This window comes from Nanorana parkeri, unplaced genomic scaffold, assembly GCF_000935625.1.
Source record: "Nanorana parkeri isolate BGI_ZX_2015 unplaced genomic scaffold, ASM93562v1 scaffold562, whole genome shotgun sequence".
Lineage (NCBI taxonomy): Eukaryota > Metazoa > Chordata > Amphibia > Anura > Dicroglossidae > Nanorana > Nanorana parkeri.
The window spans coordinates 179,640-199,962 of record NW_017306830.1 but is presented as its reverse complement, the minus strand read 5'-3'; the positions used below and the strand labels follow the sequence as shown (position 1 = coordinate 199,962).

Below are 20,323 nucleotides of genomic sequence, written 5' to 3'. Positions count from 1 at the left end.
CTCCAATCATAGGTGTGCATCCCATTTATTTTACCATTCATGTTTTTATATAATATCTCCATTTTTTCAATCCTTTTTTGTTATGTGCAAATACATAGTTACTGCCTTTTAAAGACATGAATTTCTGCAGAAGCTAAATACGCCACAGCAGTTTGAGAATAAAGTGACTATTCTAATTATAATGGGAAAAGACATACCATGGAGCTTACTTAGAAATATAATGAGCAGTGGAGATATGCAAACTGCAACAACCCATAGCAATCTATCATATTTCCTCTGACTACAGGCAGATCAGTTATAGATGAATTATAACTGGTTTCAATGTGTTACAAGAGTTATTGTATAAGTAAGTTTATCTCCCTGAACAAAAGAAATACATCAGTGCAAAATTTTATATTCATCATTTATAAATGAAACAACCACAGAAACAAAATTCCTCATCATTGTACGTGAAATCAACTTCCTACCAAACAATAGCACAGCCTTCTACAGATACTTTTTAATAGTTTCATTCTGTCAAAAACTGTTGCAATCTCCTTTTTCATTCTGGTGACCATTGTGGTCAAGTTTACCGAAATATTAGGTCAAGAACTCTATTAATAGGGAAGGTTTTGCTTCCTTCTACTGCAGCTGAATAAAAAAACAAAAAACACTTGGAACGTGCCAGAATCTTGTTCTATTTACAATGGAACGGTCCGTTCTAGCAATATGCAGCATTCAGCATTAATAAAAGAAGTATCACTTTTAAAAGACTATACAGTTCAACAGCGAGGGTCACAGTTACGACAACTTTACCTAACTTAGGAAAACTATAGTCCGCAGTAGCCAGTCAAATATCTTGTTTTGCAGGAAACCTGACTGGAAGCCATGGGTAGCTACACTTTTGCTCCAGTGCGCATAACTACTTCTCAAATCCACAATATCCAAAATGTCTCTCTTACGTACTAACAGGTGGCTGAAGAATAATCTGTTACCAAAGATTTCACAATACGGAATAAACATTCCAGAAGAAAAATATAAACTACATTCAAAGATTAATTCGACAAAGGGCCAGCCAGTGTCTGTAGTCCAACTTGGTCCCACCAGTTAGCAGAGATAGGCCAACCATCTAAATCAGTAGAGATAGCATCCACTGAATTAATACACTCTGAATATTCCATTGACCCGTGAAATAGATGTCGTCCACACCTAAGATTTCTTTTTTTTTGGTTCTCCTTCTTGAGGTTCTTGGGGATACCACTTGAACGGGTTCTTCAACTGACACACGGGTCATGGTGACTCTATGTCTCCAAGCTTAGATGGAGCCTTCAGATACTGAAACCCAAACTCCTCGTGGAAGTGTGAGGATGGGAGAAGGAAAGCAGAGCTCTATGAACTAAGGATCTGTATGAGTGAAGGGGAGGAGGGGGGAGAGAGGATGAGCTTAACCAAGACCCTGCTCCCACCCCTTCTCTTTAGCTAAGAACATTTCTTTCATGCACTCTGAGCCTTCATCCTCAATCACCCTAATGCTCTCACCTCTAAATATAGCCAGCACATTTCCATCAGCACATTTATCAGACTAAAACCAGACAAGGTGATTGATAATTGTAGATAAATGTTAAAGAGTAGAAAGTAAATGAGTCCAAAGACAAAAGACAGCAATACTTGCAATTCCCATTAAAACAAAGGCATCCCGTAGGTATATATATATATATCCTGCCTACAAAAAAAGAAGACATCAAGGATCGGTTTACTCTTAGTGAGTCACCCCACCGAGATAGTCTGAAAGGTGACTTTAGGTGACATAACAATTTATGAAAATAGAAAAGGTACAAATTATACGCAGAGACCCCATCTCAGCTGCTGAGTTTGATCTCTTAAATGTCACTAAGATGTGAGTAATTTCTAAATTACGTCTGTGAAGTTTCTTATCTATCCAGGTCATGGTATGGCTAGTAATAGTTATTCACATTCCCACACTGGGAAGATTCCTGTTTATATTCTGTTCCAGTAACAGGGACCAGATAGAGAAGAATTTTTGTTGTCCAGATTTATATTTTATCCTGAGGAGCATTATAAAATGTAATTTACAAACAACTAGCAGTAGTTAGTAACATGCAGCTGGACTTGCTCTGTAATGTTAAGCAGGCTCTGTACTTTATCCGAGCCACTTCTCCAATTTTATCGAGTGTCAGGAAGATACCCCGGCATTTATATCCACATAGGTAACTCAAACACCTTAATCCAGTCACCATGGAATGTGTCCATCCAGACGTTGTTTGTCCAAGAACAGGATGGGAGGTGTGATAAGTGTGGAACAACCCAGTTCTAGTTACATATTTCCATCCTTGGTGTCAGAAAGTATGCATGGGTGTTAATCCTTCAATTCACGAGGCTGAAGGTGTGACTTGTTGTCAAATCTCCAGAGTACAGATGTTAAAATGGCATTATATGTGGAACACAAATGGTATTGAATGCCCTCACCGCTGTTCTGGAATGGTTATGTCAGTTTGATGTAGATGGACTATTTCCTGCCTCATGAGAACCAGTTGTCCAATCTGTCCAAAATGTGCACCTCAATGTCCTCGAAAGAATGTCCCTTTTCCTTATGGTGTAGGAAAAATGCTGAGCCTCAACCTGAGAGTTTGCCATCCTATGTTGGGTCATTCCTGTGTTATTAGGTCAACCAAAAACACAGGACCACCAAAGAGAGGGGCAAGGCCATAAACACAGACTAATATAGTCATCCTGTATGTAGCTGGAGTGTCTATAAAACTCAGAAGGATCCTTTACAAACAGAGCATTCCTGTGTCTTTCAAACCCAGCAACTGAGGAGACAAAACAACCTTTCATAAAATGAATGGCCTAGCATAAATGTCAAATTCTGCAGGTCAAGACTCAGCAGTTTTTCTACAACTTACGAAAAAAGGACAATATCTGCCGTGCTGCCCGACCAGCACTGCACAGTGTTTCTTCAAAATCCTCCATTGCTCATGTGTGCCTAGGCACAATAGACCTTTATGGTACGTTGGTCAACAGGTTAATGAGGGCTCCCACTGAAATGTATGGTGCCCATCCTACTTGCACTGCAATGGGTATATTCAGCTATCCTGCTTAATGTTGCCCATGTTTGTTGTCAATTATCAAAAGAAAAGTGAGAGCACCTATTAGTCTGTTATGCAGAAGTCAGACTTGTGGCCTTGCACTCGTCTAGTATCATTGCTTTTTATCTGCAGTGATGGTGACAGATGAATATTTTTTACACGGACAACAAACTCCTGACACTCCCCAGCAGCTGTGTGTAATATTGGAAGCCTCTATGTTAGCTGGAAGAATGGGAGGATAATATGACATATTAAAGAAGAACTATGCCAAGCACTGCACGCATCTGAACCAGCCACATAACACAGCCAAGTGCAATTTCAGAAAGACAACAACCATTCGTGATAGGGACAGGAGCTTTCCTCTAAGTAGTATCATTTATCCCAATTTGTGCTATAGCACACTACATCAATCACACTGTTATGCAATTTTTCAAGACATCAGAAGTCTCCTTTCCAGTTATATAGAAATTTAAAAAAAAAGTGCAGTATAGAAAGAAAAATCTAAAAATGTTTTAGTGCAATTTACAGCAACGAAAAAGTGTGCATATGTTTCCATGTTCTAAGTCTTCCCGGATCCTGTATTCTGCAACCAAACAGGCTCAAAGGTACTCTGTCATCGTGAGAGATTATGGAGGCTGCCATTGCTAAATGCTACTTTTGCTTATGCTAGTTAGTTGGCCTCCTTGCTGATGGATTGGCTTTAATGCTGTTCTGTCGCTGACCCAAAACAAGTACAGAGATGAGGAATTCTGCCACATTTCATCACTCTTTTAAAGCATGCTTGCTCCAGGTTTGCAACTCAAAAGTTCTTAGGTCAGACACAAGTAGGCAACTAGCATTTTCAAAAGGAGGCAAGCAATGGCAACTCCCATATTTTTTCTCATGGCAGAGTCACTTTAACAGAAATACTGTTTCATAATTGTTTTAGATTTTTTTTGAGGACTTGGTTCAGGATTTGAGGATTCGATGATTATGGTATAATGTGTGTATATGTGTAAAAAAAACTAGATTAAGCTGACTTGTGCATACTGGGTTACAATACACTAAGAAGCAGTGGCAGCTGCAAAAGCAATCAAAATATCAGGATGTCAAAAAAGCAATATAGTATGCTGTTTTCTTAGGCAAATATTTTTTTGTGGCTCTGTGGCAATTTTTTGGGGGGCTACAGGAGACATGCGAAGACCAGATAGGCATTCCAACACCCAGCTGCCACGCGGCAGGCTGGCAACTAGAGTTGTGCATTGGGATTCGGACAAACTTGCTGAATCGTGAAATTCAGTTGATTCAACGATTCATCCGAATCAAAAATAAATTATTATTTTATGCCCGAAAATACGAAGAATATATTCAGACATATAGTAGCTTGTTTCATATGGACACCTCCATATTGCTATGTCTAAGATGGTGGCGCCCATACATGCGTATGACGTCGGTGTCATGGGACATCATACGCAGAACATGCCGGTGGCCAATAGGACCGCTGTTCATTCTGTTTTTTAAATGTGCGCTTTCAAGTTCGGAGGTTTGTTGCCTCCAAATCCGAAACAGCATAATTATTTGTTTCATCAAATGAAACCAATGAAAAGGTTTTTCCTTTATCATTCGTTTTGTCCGAAACTAATTTTAATGCTGTGCACGTGTCTGCTGACAATGCTGCTGCTGATTGTAGGGCAAAGTCTTATCATCGTCAGGCTAAAACACAAAATGCAATAGATTCACAAAGAAGCTTTTACAACCAGTTTAGGTTGCGGTTAATCTGAGGAATTCTTTACTATGTGAAGTAGTTGTTGTATAAACAATAATGGCATTAGAAAAGAAATGGATGCTTTTACTGCAACTAAAAATATCCAAACCTATAATTAGTAAAAGCCAATGTAGCAGTATTTTGATCCAGGGAATTGATCTGACTGCTCGGGGGGCTCCGGAAGGTATTGATCTTCCTCCTATGTGTCAAAATTGGCAACAGCTACCCCGCGGCTTTTGTTTCTGCCCTCCTGGGGACCAAGACTGCAAGGACTGAGAGGGTAACCTTGATGGACATCAGTCGTATTATGTTTTCTTTTCCTGACACTGAGTAGCTGCCACAGCCTTTTCCTTAACACTGTACTTCTCTGAACTGCATATATTAATACATATCCCAATAGACCTGGTGTCTCTTATAAGGACTACTGCATCCATTTGGTATTCAGAAGAATGTCCATGAATGTGGACTTCAGTGGCAATTTGTGATGGTCTGCATTCTATTTGGACACAGTGTTATGGTATGAACTGGTGGGATAGTGCGAGCTGCAAGGGCGACACATTAAACGTGGTGCTGAGATTCTGGATTTCCATGCTCTATGGACTGCAACAGATTTAAAGAAGATTTTGGTCTGGGGTCTCAAATAAAAAAGATATACTCACCTGATCCTTTGTCCGGCCTGCTTGTCCCTGCGGCCTTTTCTTCCTCAGGCTCTGGAGGTCTAACGACATGCAACATCATCACACCTATACAGTCTATTAGACCTGAAGGGACATTCCCCACCCGGAGCGAAGAGAAGTGGTCACCACTGCAGGACCACAACCCGAGACCAAAACAAACAGTTAACCCTTGCAGTGAGGGGGTAGCCCCAGTTAAAAGGTTAATTCTGTAACTGCCTTTAAAAGAGCAGTTACATGTATTTAGGATGCACTGTAGAGAGTTCCCAAAACTTGTATCCTTGCATATGTAGACAATTCCTATCCATAGAGAGAGGAGGGAGAGGGAGGAAGATGCCCAGAGCTGGATTTATACTTCTTTTTCCCCTAGGCTAGCTACCTTGTGCTAACCCCACCCAATCATACACACACTTGTGGAGCTTGGGAGCATGGATGGTGCTGGGGATCTCTAGAGCTGAGGGTGGCTGATGGGAGCTGGAGGTTATAAGAGAGGGCAAGAGGGAACTGCAGGGGGCTGGAGGTATCTGTATGGAGCTGGGGATTCTAGAGAGGACTGGGGGCATTACAGGTGACAGGGGGGGCACATTTTAAAGCAGGGGCTGGGGGCAGATTGCTCCAGCACCGGGCACCAGCTGCCACTCTATAGAGTGTCCTGAATCTTGCTATGAGCACAGTGCTGCTTGTTAGTGGGTAACAACAACTGGAACAGGTTTTTAGCTAATGTGTTCAATTGTTCAATTTTGGTTGGTAGAGCATCTATAGGCACCTGCAGGGATGGAATTTGTGCCCAATTAGGTCAAAAACACCTAGGCAGGTTTCCTAAAACCTAACCCCAGATATTTGTTTAGCTTTGGATAAAGTGGAGAAGAATTCAGATTTTTATGTTCAACTGTAACTGTGTTGGGCAGATTTTCCCTCACTTCCTGTTCCCATGACACCCATGCAAGAAAAAGGGGAAGAGGTATCCGAATAAGAAAGTAGACAGTGATAAAAACATTGTCAGAACTTCTAACCTTTTCCAACTCTACTAATAATGTGTTTTTTACCACTTTATCCAAAATGAGATTTTTTGGCTGGATTTAGGCTTTAACCATCACATTGAGTTGAGTGCATCCTAATATCCATGTTATTTACAACAGGGTTAGATAACCTCATTTACCATAACTGCCCGCTGTTATGTGAGACGGATCCTCCTGCAAACACAAACCATGTGAGGAATTCGCAGAGGTTTTCCATCCAGAGTAAAAATGATGGACAGTTCTGACATTGTTTGGAGGTTTGCTTTGACAAATGTGCTTCAAGTATTTCAGTAAACATCATGTAGATGGCACACCATGAGGCACAGACTACAGGCTGGGCTATTTATAAATCATGGTACCTAAGATGTCATAAATATAGAGTCTGCCTTTTCTGGTTATGTGATATGGCTACCATTAGTCCCCATTTGCTGGGGACTGTTCACATTGTGAGGGGTCTGTCTCTGGCAAACATGGTTGATGTCATTGCCCGCCTGTGGCCTGTCAGACCTGTAGCACAGAGCCAACGAGCAGTTTCAAAGCACTTCACTTGGTTCTCTCTACAGGTCTGACAGGCGGTGACAGAAGCCGGCAGTGTCATACGGAAGAAAAAAGTGCTGCCTTCTGGAGGGACAAACCCCAATGCCTGGGTTGGGGGCAGGGCCCAGTTGGTTCTGCAATGACCACCCAAATATTGTTAGGCCTGACTCTTTCTCCTTCCTCTGTGACTGCTGGGATTGATATAGCTTTATAACTTAATATGTGATAATTGATATGGTATGTGATAGATATACGAGTGCAAGGAGATCTATTATTGGTTGCATTTTGTGCATTACGCACTCCTAACCCCTGAACTTTGTGTGTTATGGACTCCTGACCCCTGTATTCTGTGCATTACTTACTCTTGACCAAAAAGAAAGTAGATTCAGGCTCTATTTAACTATACCCGGTTAAGTCCTGTACAATTTTTAATGCAATCTGGCCACACTCACAATTTGCCATGGCATCCTATGCACGCTGCACCCTTTCTATACGTAGGGTGCTCAAGGCATTTTGTTTTTATACCTTTAATATCTACTTCTTACAAAAGCCTGTGACCAATTGTTTAAGGGTATGTTAATAATAGGGGTGTGATTGTGTGGGTGTGGTTAAATGTGTGAGTGGTCAGTAGGGTGTCCACAGATTTCATTTTGAAAATTTGGCAACCTTACCATGTGATAGAGTTGTCACCTGGCTGATATTTCCACTCCAACTGATTAAAGCTAAACCCCTGCCTTACCCCAACCAGTCGTTAGGTTTGTTTGAAAAAAATAAGTGCCAGCAATGCCTACATAAATCTGCAGTCATGTGGGTCCTGAGTGTCCTCTCTTCTTCCTTGCAGTGGAGGAGGGTCCTCCTCTGGGTGGCTTGGGTGACATGGACATTTCTTTTTGGCTTTCCAGTGACGGCTCCCTTTGTAGACTGCAGAGGCTGATGACATCGGCAAAAGGCAACTGGTGTACTGAAGCACTGGATCGATTTGTCCTGACTCCCGGAAGCAGTGCCAGCAAGGAACAAGGATGGTGGTGCGTATAAAAAAGCTCTATAAGGTATTTACTATAAACAAATTGCTGAATGGGTGATTTGGGAGCTATTGGGAGGGGTGGGAGGGGTATAAGTGATGCCATGGGATGGGCTTCAAGATGGCAGAAAACCATTAATTGTATGAAATTAAAACCACAAGTCTTCTCTGATTACTTGGAGTGATACAGCTTTCCTGGCCATACACAAGGCAATCTGTAAAGTGATCAAACTTTTGATTATATTTTTTAGTCAAGATTGCAAAGCCATGGTGGGTCACCTGCCCCGAAAACCAGAGCAGACATAGTGATCATATTGATCAGCTTTAATTGGTTCCTGATCCATCAATGAGACCCCAGCTGTCAATGACACCCAGGATCGACAGCCAGCAGCCGCACAAAGTGTTACCTGGTGACTCAAAAGTAGGTTGTTTATTAGCATATACTCGGCACAGGGCATCATGGTTGGGAATGTTCATGCAGAGATTGCATGTAGGAAGGGGTTAAAGAACAGCAACTGTCCAATCAGAAACTGCCCACAAACAGTATACTTGCAGATCAGATATTAGAGAGGTCACTTGAGATACACAGTTGCATGAAAATGCTGCACAGCATCAGTTATCGCTTTGTGTTGCATAAGGGAAGAATAATTGGAATCACTTACCAATTGGCATGAATGGCTGCGAGGGCTGGCTGGGGCGAGACATACCGATGGTATTGACAGCATAGATACGCATCTCATAGATGACCCCCTCAATCATCCGTTTAGATTCATAGGACAGTTCCTTCACCAGGTCATAGTTAAGCCTCATCCAGCGGTAGCTTTTCTTCTTCTTCCTCTCCAGGATGTAACCTGACAGTGGAGGGAGCCAGTTAGTAACATCACTAATTGGTGAAGATCTGGAAAGTACATCATCTCTCTGCAACATATGAACCGCTCCAACAAAATGCATACAATGCAGCAGAAGACATCACATCCAAAATCACTTTAAAAATATTGTGTGCTTTTATTAAATACATATTTGGAAATATCGTAACCATAATGTTTGTTGGGTAGTAAGTTCTAATGTGATTCATATTTCGCATGCTTGCTGTTTCATATTTCCCCGATTGTATATCAGAATATCAGAGCTGAGTTGGCTCTCCCTCTAGTGGCTAACCTTATGCCAAGCAACATAGTCAACAACACGACAACAACAACACATCTAAACAATGGAATCAATTACTGTAAGTCATTGTTTTTGGACACACTCACGCAGAATATAACTAGTGCATATTCAGCAAGCAAATATGGGAAACCGCCATGTCTATATTTTCACATTGTTTGATTCATTAACACTGGTTAAAATGGTTCTATGAAATAATCAAACAAGATAACCTTTATTTCACAATACTTTTATAACCTCGATTAAAAACATTGATTACATCCCAAACCTGCATGATGTTCAGGGCCAGATTTCCCACAAGGCCAACCGAGGCCATGCCTTGGGGCAACAGGGAGTAGGGGTGTGGAATTCCTATCTCCCGATGCCCGGGACATGCAGTTCTGGGCGCCTGGCGGGTAGTTGTTTTCTACATTTAGCCCTGCTTTGGGCAAGCAGGGCTAAATGTACAGCGGGGAAGCTGCCGCTTGTTTTGTACAAGTGATCTCGGTGATGTTGCAGAGATCACTTGTATGCAGCCTGCATATAGGGAGGCGCATTGGGGAACCTGGCATTGGGGCAGCAGAGAGAGTAAATCCGGCCCTAATGATGTCATTATATAACATATATCAAAGGCTCATAAATGTAAGATGATAAATAACACTATCCCATTTCCATATATATTGTAACAGAAATCACTGGAAAAAAACTGTCTTGGATGTCCAAAAGATTTGTAAAAATACATGCAAATGTATCACATTTCTGAATATTATCTGTTTTCACGTAAATTTGAATGCAGCACCTAGAAAGTCAGGAGAGAGCCACATACACAAAGCAGGCATATATAGCAGGCAAGTAGCTCAAAGCGGAGTAATCAAAGGCAAAAGATCTGCCACAGCCCCGATCCGTGAGCAGCAATACATGTACAGCCTGCAGGTCTTCTTTTACCTTTGCTTACTCTGCTTTGAGCTACTTGCCTGCTACATATGCTTACTTTGTGTATGTTGCTCTCTCCTGACGTTCTATGTGCTGCATTCAAATTTACGTGAAAACAGATAATATTCAGCAAGGTGATACATTTGCTCGTTTTTCACAAATTTTCAGGACATCCAAGACAGTTTTTTTCTGGTGATTTCTGTTACAATATATATGGAGATGGGATAGTGTTATTTATCAGCTTACATTTATGAGCCCTTGATATATGTTATATAATGACATCATGCAGGTTTGGGATTTCGTTAATGTTTTTAAAGGAGAACTATGGGGTCAGTGTTTTTCCCCATAGTTCTCCTTAGGGTAACGGGAGGACACAAACTAGCGTCCTCCCGTTACCCTAAGCTCAGTATACCGCGAGCTACAGCTCGCGGTATACTGAGACGCCGCAGCCGGAGCGGATCACGTCCTGCGAGCGAACCCGGTATGTGTTCGCTCACCTGCCGATCTACTGAGCCGACCTGTGACAGTCTCATTGTCACAGGTCGGCTAGAACTATGAGGTGAGTGAAAAGCACTCACCTCATAGTTCTCCTTTAATAGAGGTTATAAAAATATTGTGAAATACAAGCTGTTATCTTTTTAAGAATTGGTATTTGGTCAATTCCCAAGGTGTGCAAAATATGGGGGTTCATGTTGAGTTTGGGTTTCATGTTGAGTTTGGGTTTTGATACCCCTTGGGAATTATTTATTCTTTATTAATCCTGTATTCAACTACTCTTTTTTTCCCCTTGAGTGGGACCCCCTGTTTAATATTGAATTAAAATGGTTATGCTTGTTAATGAATTTCTGAAGTCTTGACTAGAGTAGGGGATGGCTACCAACCCATTGACATCTTTGGGCACATAAAATGCAATGTGTAGCAGTGCCGTTCATGTTGAATGTTGAGTGGCACCCCAATGCGCTATAGCAGTTGTGGGCAAGGTACCTGCACTGCAGCACACTGCAGCACACACACCGTGTCTTGTATGCTGCATTCGAAAAAAAAAAAGGCTCAGGTCAGTTTTTTGGTGCTTTAAGCTGCCCTGCCAGCCCTAATATAACTAGGCTGCCTTGTGCATTCTTCTTTAATTCTTGGTGAGCTTTGTGTATTTCTTCCAGATCTGTGAAACTTTACCTCTGTGCAGGAGCTTCCTGTAACAAAGACCAGTCACTGCTGCTCTCTCTATCCTTGTGCAGGCAGACTGGTCTTGTCGCTGCCCCCTCCTGTAATTTCCTGTGGGTCTTCTATCAAAGTTTGTGACTACGTTGGAATGTGTGACCGGTCACATGGTCACAGATTTTAACGTAGGCAGCCTGTAGTGGGTGGGGCCTGCTGGGCCCCTCCCACAGCTCTGCTCTCTGCACAGGTTATGTACAGCACAGTGATTATGTCACTGCTACTTTCACAAGGTATTCTTTGGGTTTGCAAAGGCATTGGGTGCACACAAAGTGGATTTACAGTATATTCTCTGTGGCTATTAACAAATGTATTTACATGAATGTTTTTGTGCTCAGAATCCAGCTTTAACATACAATAACGCATTGTGTAAATGGGCTCCAAATCTATTCCCTGTTTGAAAGATTTTGCCTCATTTCCAGAACCAAGAATACAACAGGAAGTGAGAAGTAATCTCTCCAAAATGAGAAATGATAGCGTGGACTTTACAGTATTTTCAATGGTGAGTTATAAAATTCTGCTGTGACGTTGTAGGTAATACGGACAGTCGTGCCTCCCTTACCCAGAATCGGCATGCCTCCATCATACTTGGGGATGTCCCACTGCGCAGTACAAAAGTCCTCTCCAATGTTAGATATCCTGGGGGATTCTGGGGGGTCTGGGACCTCTGTAAGAAAAAGCAATGAGACCATTATCGGTAAAAATCTTGTATCTAGGATGCATTCTGACAGAAAAACATTGTCCCAACACAAAGCTATGTAAAGTTTGTTATCTGAGGAATACAAAAGTACTTTAGTGCAACAAAAGGCAATGAAATGTATGTAAACCCCAACAATGAGACTTTGATAGGACAGTAAAGGAGAAGCAGCAGACGGTGGAGGCCAGTTCTCTACTCATTCCTATTATCAGCATGTTCCTAGCCAGCACAATAGGACACCTGATTGGTCCCAAATGCTTCCCCTACCCTTCCGAGTCCAGCACTGCTGTACAGGGGATGCTGAACAGAGATCAGGTACATTCAGGTATTTATATATATATATATATATATATATATACACACACACATATATATTTTAATAAATAAAAAACTGCTTCTTTTTTTTTACATCTGCATGGAGTTTAGTTTTGATAGAAGAACTCCAGGCATATTAAGTGTTAACCCTTGCATTGGGATCACTGGAGCGGAGGAGGATACAGGCTAGAGGGAGCGGTGTAGGAGCAAGCTGGGATCCCGGTTCAGGAGAGTATAACTTTATTTTAGCTCCCTAGGCAAAACAAGCAGTTAACCCTTGCAGTCTGGGGGTAGCTTCACTGCAATGGTTAACATGTATTTGCCTATTTTAAGGCTACAGAGGTAATGGCATGAGAATGTCCTCCCCCTGTGAAACCAATGGCGTAATAAAGGAATATACTTCTCTACTAATAATAATGTATTTTCTTCCTCATTCTATTTTTACTGCTAGCATTGCGATGAAAGTTTACATTTTGCATTAGGTTTGGGGTTAGTATAAGGGGTCAGGTTTATGGGTGAGTCGACCTTAAAGGAAAACTCTACTTTCATTGATAACATGCATCATATAGAATTACAGCACAACTCGTTCTGTAATTAAATGTTAGTAAAAATCAATGTTCCATTTTAACTTACAGTCACTGTAATTTTCTTTAATCTTTCAAAAAACTTAATGCTATATGCAACCTGGAGGTGTTCTGTACAACGCTGGTGTACGCAACCATAGAGAAATGTAATTTTCTGCTTCTGTGAATGGCCCACAGATTTCCTCAGAAGTCTGCACTAAGATAAGTAAAATTTTAGGCATCCCTTGCAATATGACTTGTCTAATAAAGGGGTGCAGATGATGCAGCTTTCCTCATTAGAACACTAATAGGTCTATTCATAGACAATTTGCAGAGCCATTTGCCCTGCGAATCTCTGTGAACTTTTGTTCTGTGCGAATAAAAGCAAAAACCAGTAAATTTTAGTTTCAGGTGGAATGTAACATGATGTAATACCACCATTATGGCCACTAGAGGGAGCTGGTGAGCTTGGGGAATAAATATTTATTTTCTATACTCATCAGCTCCATCTAGGGGCCATCATGCAGTATTACATTACATTGCATTTCACCTGAAAAGAAATTATACTAATTTTTGCTTCTATTTGCACAAAACAAACGTTCATAGAAATTCGTAGGGCAAATGGCTCTGCAAATTGTTTATAAACAGACCCCCTAAGACTGGACTGGGTGATTATAATGAGTGCAGACCCTCCCATTTCGGAATCTGGAAAGGAGATTGTGAAACAGAACAGCTTTTTCTTCAGAACAGAAAAGGGTAGGAAGCTACAACAAAGTTTGTTTAAATCCTTACAATGTACATTGATCACCCAGATGATTTTTTCTCAACAGAAGTGGAGTTACATTTTTTTCCCACTATGTTCTCTCTCATCCATAACCCCAGCAAAATGTCTCATCACATGTCCTCCACATCCAATCACTATCCAAATTCTGCCGCCTTCATCTTCGTAACATCTCCAAAATACGCCCCTTCCTCACCAATGAAACCGCTAAATTACTCATCCAGTCACTTGTTATATCTCGTCTTGACTATTGCAACTCCCTCCTCATTGGCGTACCTCTACACAGCCTCCTCCCCCCTTCAGTCTATCATGAATGCTGCTGCTAGACTCATTCACCTAACCAACCGCTCAGTGTCTGCAACCCCCCTCTGCCAATCCCTGCACTGGCTTCCATCCCCCGCCCCCCTCTGCCGATCCCTGCACTGGCTTCCAATTGGCCAAAGTTCAAAATATTAACGACTTACAAAGCCATCCACAACTCTGCCCCCGGCAATATCTCCAACCTTGTCTCAACGTATCACCCTAACTGTCCCCTCCACTCTTCCAAAGAACTCCTGCTTTCCAGCACCCTCGTCAACTCCTCCCATGCTTGTCTCCAAGACTTCTCTAGAGTCTCTCCCATCCTCTGGAAATCTTTACCCCAACCTGTTCGTCTGTCTCCCACTCTGACTACCTTTAGGCGATCCCTGAAGACTCATCTCTTCAGGGAAGCGTATCCCACCTCAACCTAACCACTCAACCATCACATTCTCATACAATTCATCCCTAATCAGCTACCTCCTCCTGTATCACTGGCCCCTCCCTTTTAGATTGTAAGCCCTCTGGGGCAGGGCCCTTCTTACCATCTTGTCCTGAATTGTATTGTACTTGTAATGTCTTCCATATGTTGTAAAGCACTGTGCAAACTGTTGGCGCTTTATAAATCCTGTATAATAATTATGTTCTTTATGACCCCGAACATGGCTTACCAATGACTTTGACATTGACAGTGGCTGTATCCTCTCCAGCAGGGTTCTTCACTACTACGGTGTAGGCACCTTCATCCAACTTCTCTGCACCCTCAATGATGAAGACGCAGTGGTCGGCGTGGGTCTCCACATGAACTCTGCCGTCAGTTTCTGAAATAAGCTAAAAGGATTCTGGAGTGTTAGCCCGCAGATCATTACACAGAAACTCACATTCACTGCGGAAAGAAACACACATACAGCAGACACAACAAGAACACAGTGGTTGGTGTACACTACGATCAGGCACAGCTGTGGAAAAAATATAAGGGATACCTTTCTGTGAGTCCTAATTAAGCAAAAACCTATTTAAAGTCCAATCAAAGTCACAGAAACAGATATATAATCATATACTAGCAACCTCCATTTTCCTGGTCTTACCTCCACTTTCCTGTTACAGCAGATGTGTAGGAAGACTAAATATTAGGGCTGGTAATGATTAAAATTTTTGTGTTCGATTAATCGAAATTTTTTTCAATTGATTAATCGATTAATTTCGATTAATTATAACGCACATACAGATCCAACTACATTGGCCTATACACATACAGCACAGCAATGAAGTAATAAAATGAACTAGGATCACACTAATCCAGCATGTTATTAATCTCACGTGCCCCACTCAATATGGCCGCCGCTTGAGTGGGGCACGTGAGATTAATAACGTGCTGGATTAGTGTGATCCTAGTTCATTTTATTACTTCATTGCTGAGCTGTATGTGTATAGGCCAATGCCTTGGCTGGCGCTCGTGCAGAAAGTTTCTTGGGCAAACTCACCGGCCCAAGTGGCTCTGTCGGCTAACGGAAGGGGGAGGAGGAGTCCGGTGACGTCACGGACATCGACGTCACCGGACTCCGGAACGGACTCCTCCCCCCTTCCCTTCGTTAGCCAACGGAGCCACTTGGGGAAGGGGGGAGGAGTCCGGTGACGTCGATGTCCGATCGCCAACGGGACTCCCGGAAGCCGGCGGAGAAGTGAGTGTTCTCATTAGCGATCAAAATAATTTTAATCGATTAAAAAGTTTAACGATTAATCGAGAAATTAATCATTAATTTTCACAGCCCTACTAAATATGACTGTGGAATCCAAAAGTCACCAGAGTTAGACCTAGTGCTCTCAGTAATCGGAACTCAGTAGTAGACCTGGTCAGATACACCTCCTCCCTTTCTCTGCAATACAAGTCTGTGTGTGGACACTTGTAGAGAGGGGTGTGGCTGCTACTCAGCTCTGCTATCACAACAGACCGCAGTGTGAGGACAGCAGTATTTTCACAGTGAGAACAAGATACTTGAAGGCATTTGTAGCCAAAATCAGTGACAAATATTAAAGTGACATTAAAGGATATCTTTTCCCCCTCCCCCAATGTTAATGTTAGCACTTACCTTAAATGAGGTCTCTTAATCTGATCTTCCTCTTCTTTCCTGATGTTTTCATCTGTCCCTCCAGCGGTGCAGCGGCTCTCCGATACAGCGCTGACTCCCCTCTGCTTGCAGGAACTTCCGATCCAGCGGTGTCTGCATGCGGGTGCACGCGTCCATAGACTTACCTTGCGTCTCTCCTCATCTACTGGCCGAGAATCTGAACTGCGCATGCGCCCGCCCCAAGATGCTTTGCGGCCGCCTGAGCAGTTTCGGATACTGGGGCGGGAGCGCGCAGCGAAAACAAGGTAAGTTTAAACCGCGTTTTCTGTTTTTCTTTAAACTTTTTGCCTATATCTACTGCTTGACAGCAGTAGATATAGGCAAAAAAACCAGAGGGTTTAGAACCCCTTTAAGGCCTCATCCACACTGCTAAGAGCCGGCCCGTAAAAATCCATGAGGTATGCATGGCCGTTTCGGGCAGCTCCCGGGAAGGACAGGTGCTGCATTTGATTGTACGTAGCAGCCTGCTCTTCTCTATGGGAGTACTGAACGCCACCGTACGCTCACCCGAACTGCACATCCTTGTGGGTGCGGGTGTCCGTGCTTGGACGCAGACAGGATCCATCCTGTCTGCGTATGAGTACGGACACCGGCACAGATGTGCAGCTTGGGTGAGTGTACGGACGCGTACTCCCATAGAGAAGAACAGGCTGCTGAGTACAATCACATGCAGCACCTGTCCTTCCCGGGAGTGGCACGATACGGCCGTGCACGCTGCATGGATCTGTACGAGCCGGCCATTACCCGTGTGAATGAGGCCTAACATGGATTTAGGACTATAAATATATAACATTTAGGACTATATATACAGTATATAAAACCCTCTTTCACCACACCAGGAAGGGATGGGAAATCTAGTCATAGGGCAAGAAAAAAAATCAATTTTCATTTTTCATAACTGTGAAGGGGGTTTTCTTTTCTTCTGTGGTGACATTTAGGATTCATTTTAGGCAGCTGGAGTATTTTTGTATTTACCAATTATATATTTATAGATAGTGATCATATCCCTTCTTAAGCATAAATAGATCTGACTCTTTTAATCCATCTTCATAGGTTAGGTCCTCGAAGCCTTTAATTAGAAAGTCAGTCAATCCACAACCAATGTTTCAGGTTTTGGCAGACCTTTGCAAGAGAGATCCTGGGTCTGCACCCCTACTGTGGCCATTATAAGGGATGCCCACTCTCCCTGTTACATTTTTTTTTATGTTTTAGAGAAGCCTTTTCAACGTTTTTTACCCTAGAGGAAGCCTTCATTTTTTTTAGGGGAACCCCTACTAAAACTAATTCAAACCACAGTTTGTGGAACAGTGTGATCACTAAAGGTAAACATAAGAATACATAATATGGCATATCAAGTATATTTGAAACCCTGGGCAGATAATTTGTTACGCCCTTTTGCTCCGTACAACAACGTTTTTAGTATCATTTTTAAATTAAATGAATAATAAATACAGAAAGGAAATGCAGACAGTAAAAATTGTGGTGACCCCTAACATAAGTGGTCAGTGTAGAAGTGCTCCTTAGAATTGTTGAAAATTGGATACCAACAAAATGGAGACAAGAGACGATGGGGAGGGAAAAGGCCACAGGAGAGACCCTTATTGGTTTTTGAAAAGTGGATCAGCTATGTAAGTTGTAACCAGAGAAGATACAGAATATAGTACTCACATCTGTGAGGTAGGTGTATCACCTGTAAAGGGATCAAACAACCCGAGTGAAGGGCTTGTGTAGAATATGACTGTCTCCGCACAAAATGGTCGCACTCCCCGCTTGTTGCGATGGACTGGATGGTCCTGTCTAAGGATCCCCATACTGTATGTAGTGTAGAATCTTTTGCCCCCCACGGGTGGTCCAGATAATCCTGTCTAAGTATCCCCATACTGTGTGCAGTGTAGAATATTTTGCCCCCATGGGTGGTCCAGATAATCCTGTCTAAGTATCCCCGTACTGTATGTAGTGTAGAAACTTTTGCCCGCAGGGGTGGTCCAGATAATCCTGTCTAAGGATCCCCATACTGTATGTAGTGTAGAATCTTTTGCCCCCAGGGGTGGTCCAGATGGTCCTGTCTAAGGATCCCTGTACTCTGTGTAGTGTAGAATCTTTTGCCCCCAGGGGTGGTCCAGATGGTCCTGTCTAAGGATCCCTGTACTGTATGTAGTGTAGAACCTTTTGCCCCCAGTGGTGGTCCAGATGGTCCTGTCTAAGGATCCCTGTACTGTATGTAGTGTAGAATCTTTTGCCCCAAGGGGTGGTCCAGATGGTCCTGTCTAAGGATCCCCGTACTGTATGTAGTGTAGAATATTTTGCCCCCAGGGGTGGTCCAGATGGTCCTGTCTAAGGATCACCGTACTGTATGTAGTGTAGAATATTTTTCCCCCAGGGGTGGTCCAGATGGTCCTGTCTAAGGATCCCCGTACTGTATGTAGTGTAGAATCTTTTGCCCCCAGGGGTGGTCCAGATGGTTCTGTCTAAGCATCCCTGTACTGTATGTAGTGTAGAATCTTTTGCCCCAACAATATGGGAAGTGGTTTTAACAGATGCACCCATGTACAAAGGACATGCTACGAAGCTCAGCACTGGATCTAAAATAGGGTATGTAATGAAAGCGGAAAGATCTTATTTGATCATTTCTCCCCCATTCTTTGGAACTTCTTACCCTAACCTGTCCGTCTGTCTCCCACTCTGACTGCCTTTAGGCGATCCCTTAAGACTCATCTCTTCAGGGAAGCCTATCCCACCTCAACCTAACCACTGAACCATCACCCGGGCTATAGCTGCAACCATGTCTCAACGTATCACCCTAACCGTCCCCTCCACTCTTCCAAAGAACTTCTGCTTTCTAGCTCCCTCGTCAACTCGTCCCATGCTTGCCTTGAAGACTTCTCTAGAGTCTCTCCCATCCTCTGGAACTCTTTACCCCAACCTGTTCGTCTGTCTCCCACTCTGACTACCTTTAGGTGATCCCTGAAGACTCATCTCTTCAGGGAAGCCTATCACACCTCAACCTAACCGCTCAACCATCACGCTCTCAAATAATTCATCCCTACACAGCTACCTCCTCATGTATCACTTGCCCTTCCTTTTAGATTGTAAGCCCTCAGGGGCAGGGCCCTCCTTACCATCTTGTCTTGAATTGTAAACTCTTTCTTATATTGTAAAGCGCTACGCAAACTGTTGGCGCTATATAAATGCTGTATAATAATAATTTAATTAGCACGTCCATGAAAGGGAGAGGAACCAGGGCAGGCAAAAATCTAAGCTGACTAATCAGCTTTAAAACTTCTAATAAAGTTTTTATTGTTGTTCCTGTCCCAGTGATGACCGGTGTCACAGGTTCAGAAAATATGGGAAAATCTCCCCAGTGGGGTCACAGATAAAATTTTATTTTTTCCCCTTTCTATCTAAAAGAAAAAAATAAGTCAGTAGGAACTATGCATAATATCCTGAGGTCACTTTTTCACAATGAACTATAGGCTGCATATTGACCCAATATATAACACTGTTACAAATACATTGAGGAAATGCCAAGTTAGAAATATTCTTTGTGCTGCCCCCACACGCACACACGTGAAGTTAACCAGCAATGCAAAGGTGGTGGTAAGTTGTACGTGATCACACAAAGGACGGTTCACAAGTGGGATAAGTAAATGTGACTTTGTATTTCAAGGCACTGGAGAGGAAAGATGCCACTTACATCCACATCCTCGTTCATCTCCAGCTCAGACTCACTGCCAGTCCTGACAGGTCTCTGCTGAATGACCTGATTGTGGAAAACAGAGCTGAGACGCAGGGAAGGATAGGTATGGGGGGGGGGGGGGATATTCAGATATTTATTGTCTGTCAGGTAGTCTAGAACGTCTTGCAGGTATCAGGGGCAACACCAGGCAGGGTGTCACCCGGTGTGGCCGCTGGACGTCACCTGGTGCACACGTCAATACGTATACATGTGATGTCATCACGCATGCGCGCCATAATGTCATGTGCACTTCCCTGCTGGTGGGCATCTTGGTGATGAATGCCGGCAAAGAGAGTAGGGGACATTCATCCGTCGGGTCCCCTCCTTTCTCGTGCAGCTGTCATGCCCGACTTTTCAGAGGGGTGACACCAAAATGACTTGCTGGTATAACATTAAAGTGGAACTCTGGAGAAAATGCAAAACTAACCTTGCA

General features: G+C 42.8%; 1 protein-coding gene across 1 annotated transcript in view; it reads right to left on the bottom strand.

Moving 5' to 3' along the window:
* The window catches only part of MYBPC3 (myosin binding protein C, cardiac), a 112,965-nt gene that overhangs the window by 19,413 nt on the left and 73,229 nt on the right, over positions 1 to 20,323 (bottom strand). The window contains exons 22-25 of the mRNA XM_018562127.1: positions 19,849 to 19,914; positions 14,697 to 14,856; positions 11,935 to 12,039; positions 8,744 to 8,932 (exon numbers count right to left, since the gene is read on the bottom strand). Coding sequence (XP_018417629.1) covers positions 8,744 to 8,932; positions 11,935 to 12,039; positions 14,697 to 14,856; positions 19,849 to 19,914 — 520 coding nt within the window. The remainder of the gene's footprint in view (positions 1 to 8,743; positions 8,933 to 11,934; positions 12,040 to 14,696; positions 14,857 to 19,848; positions 19,915 to 20,323) is intronic.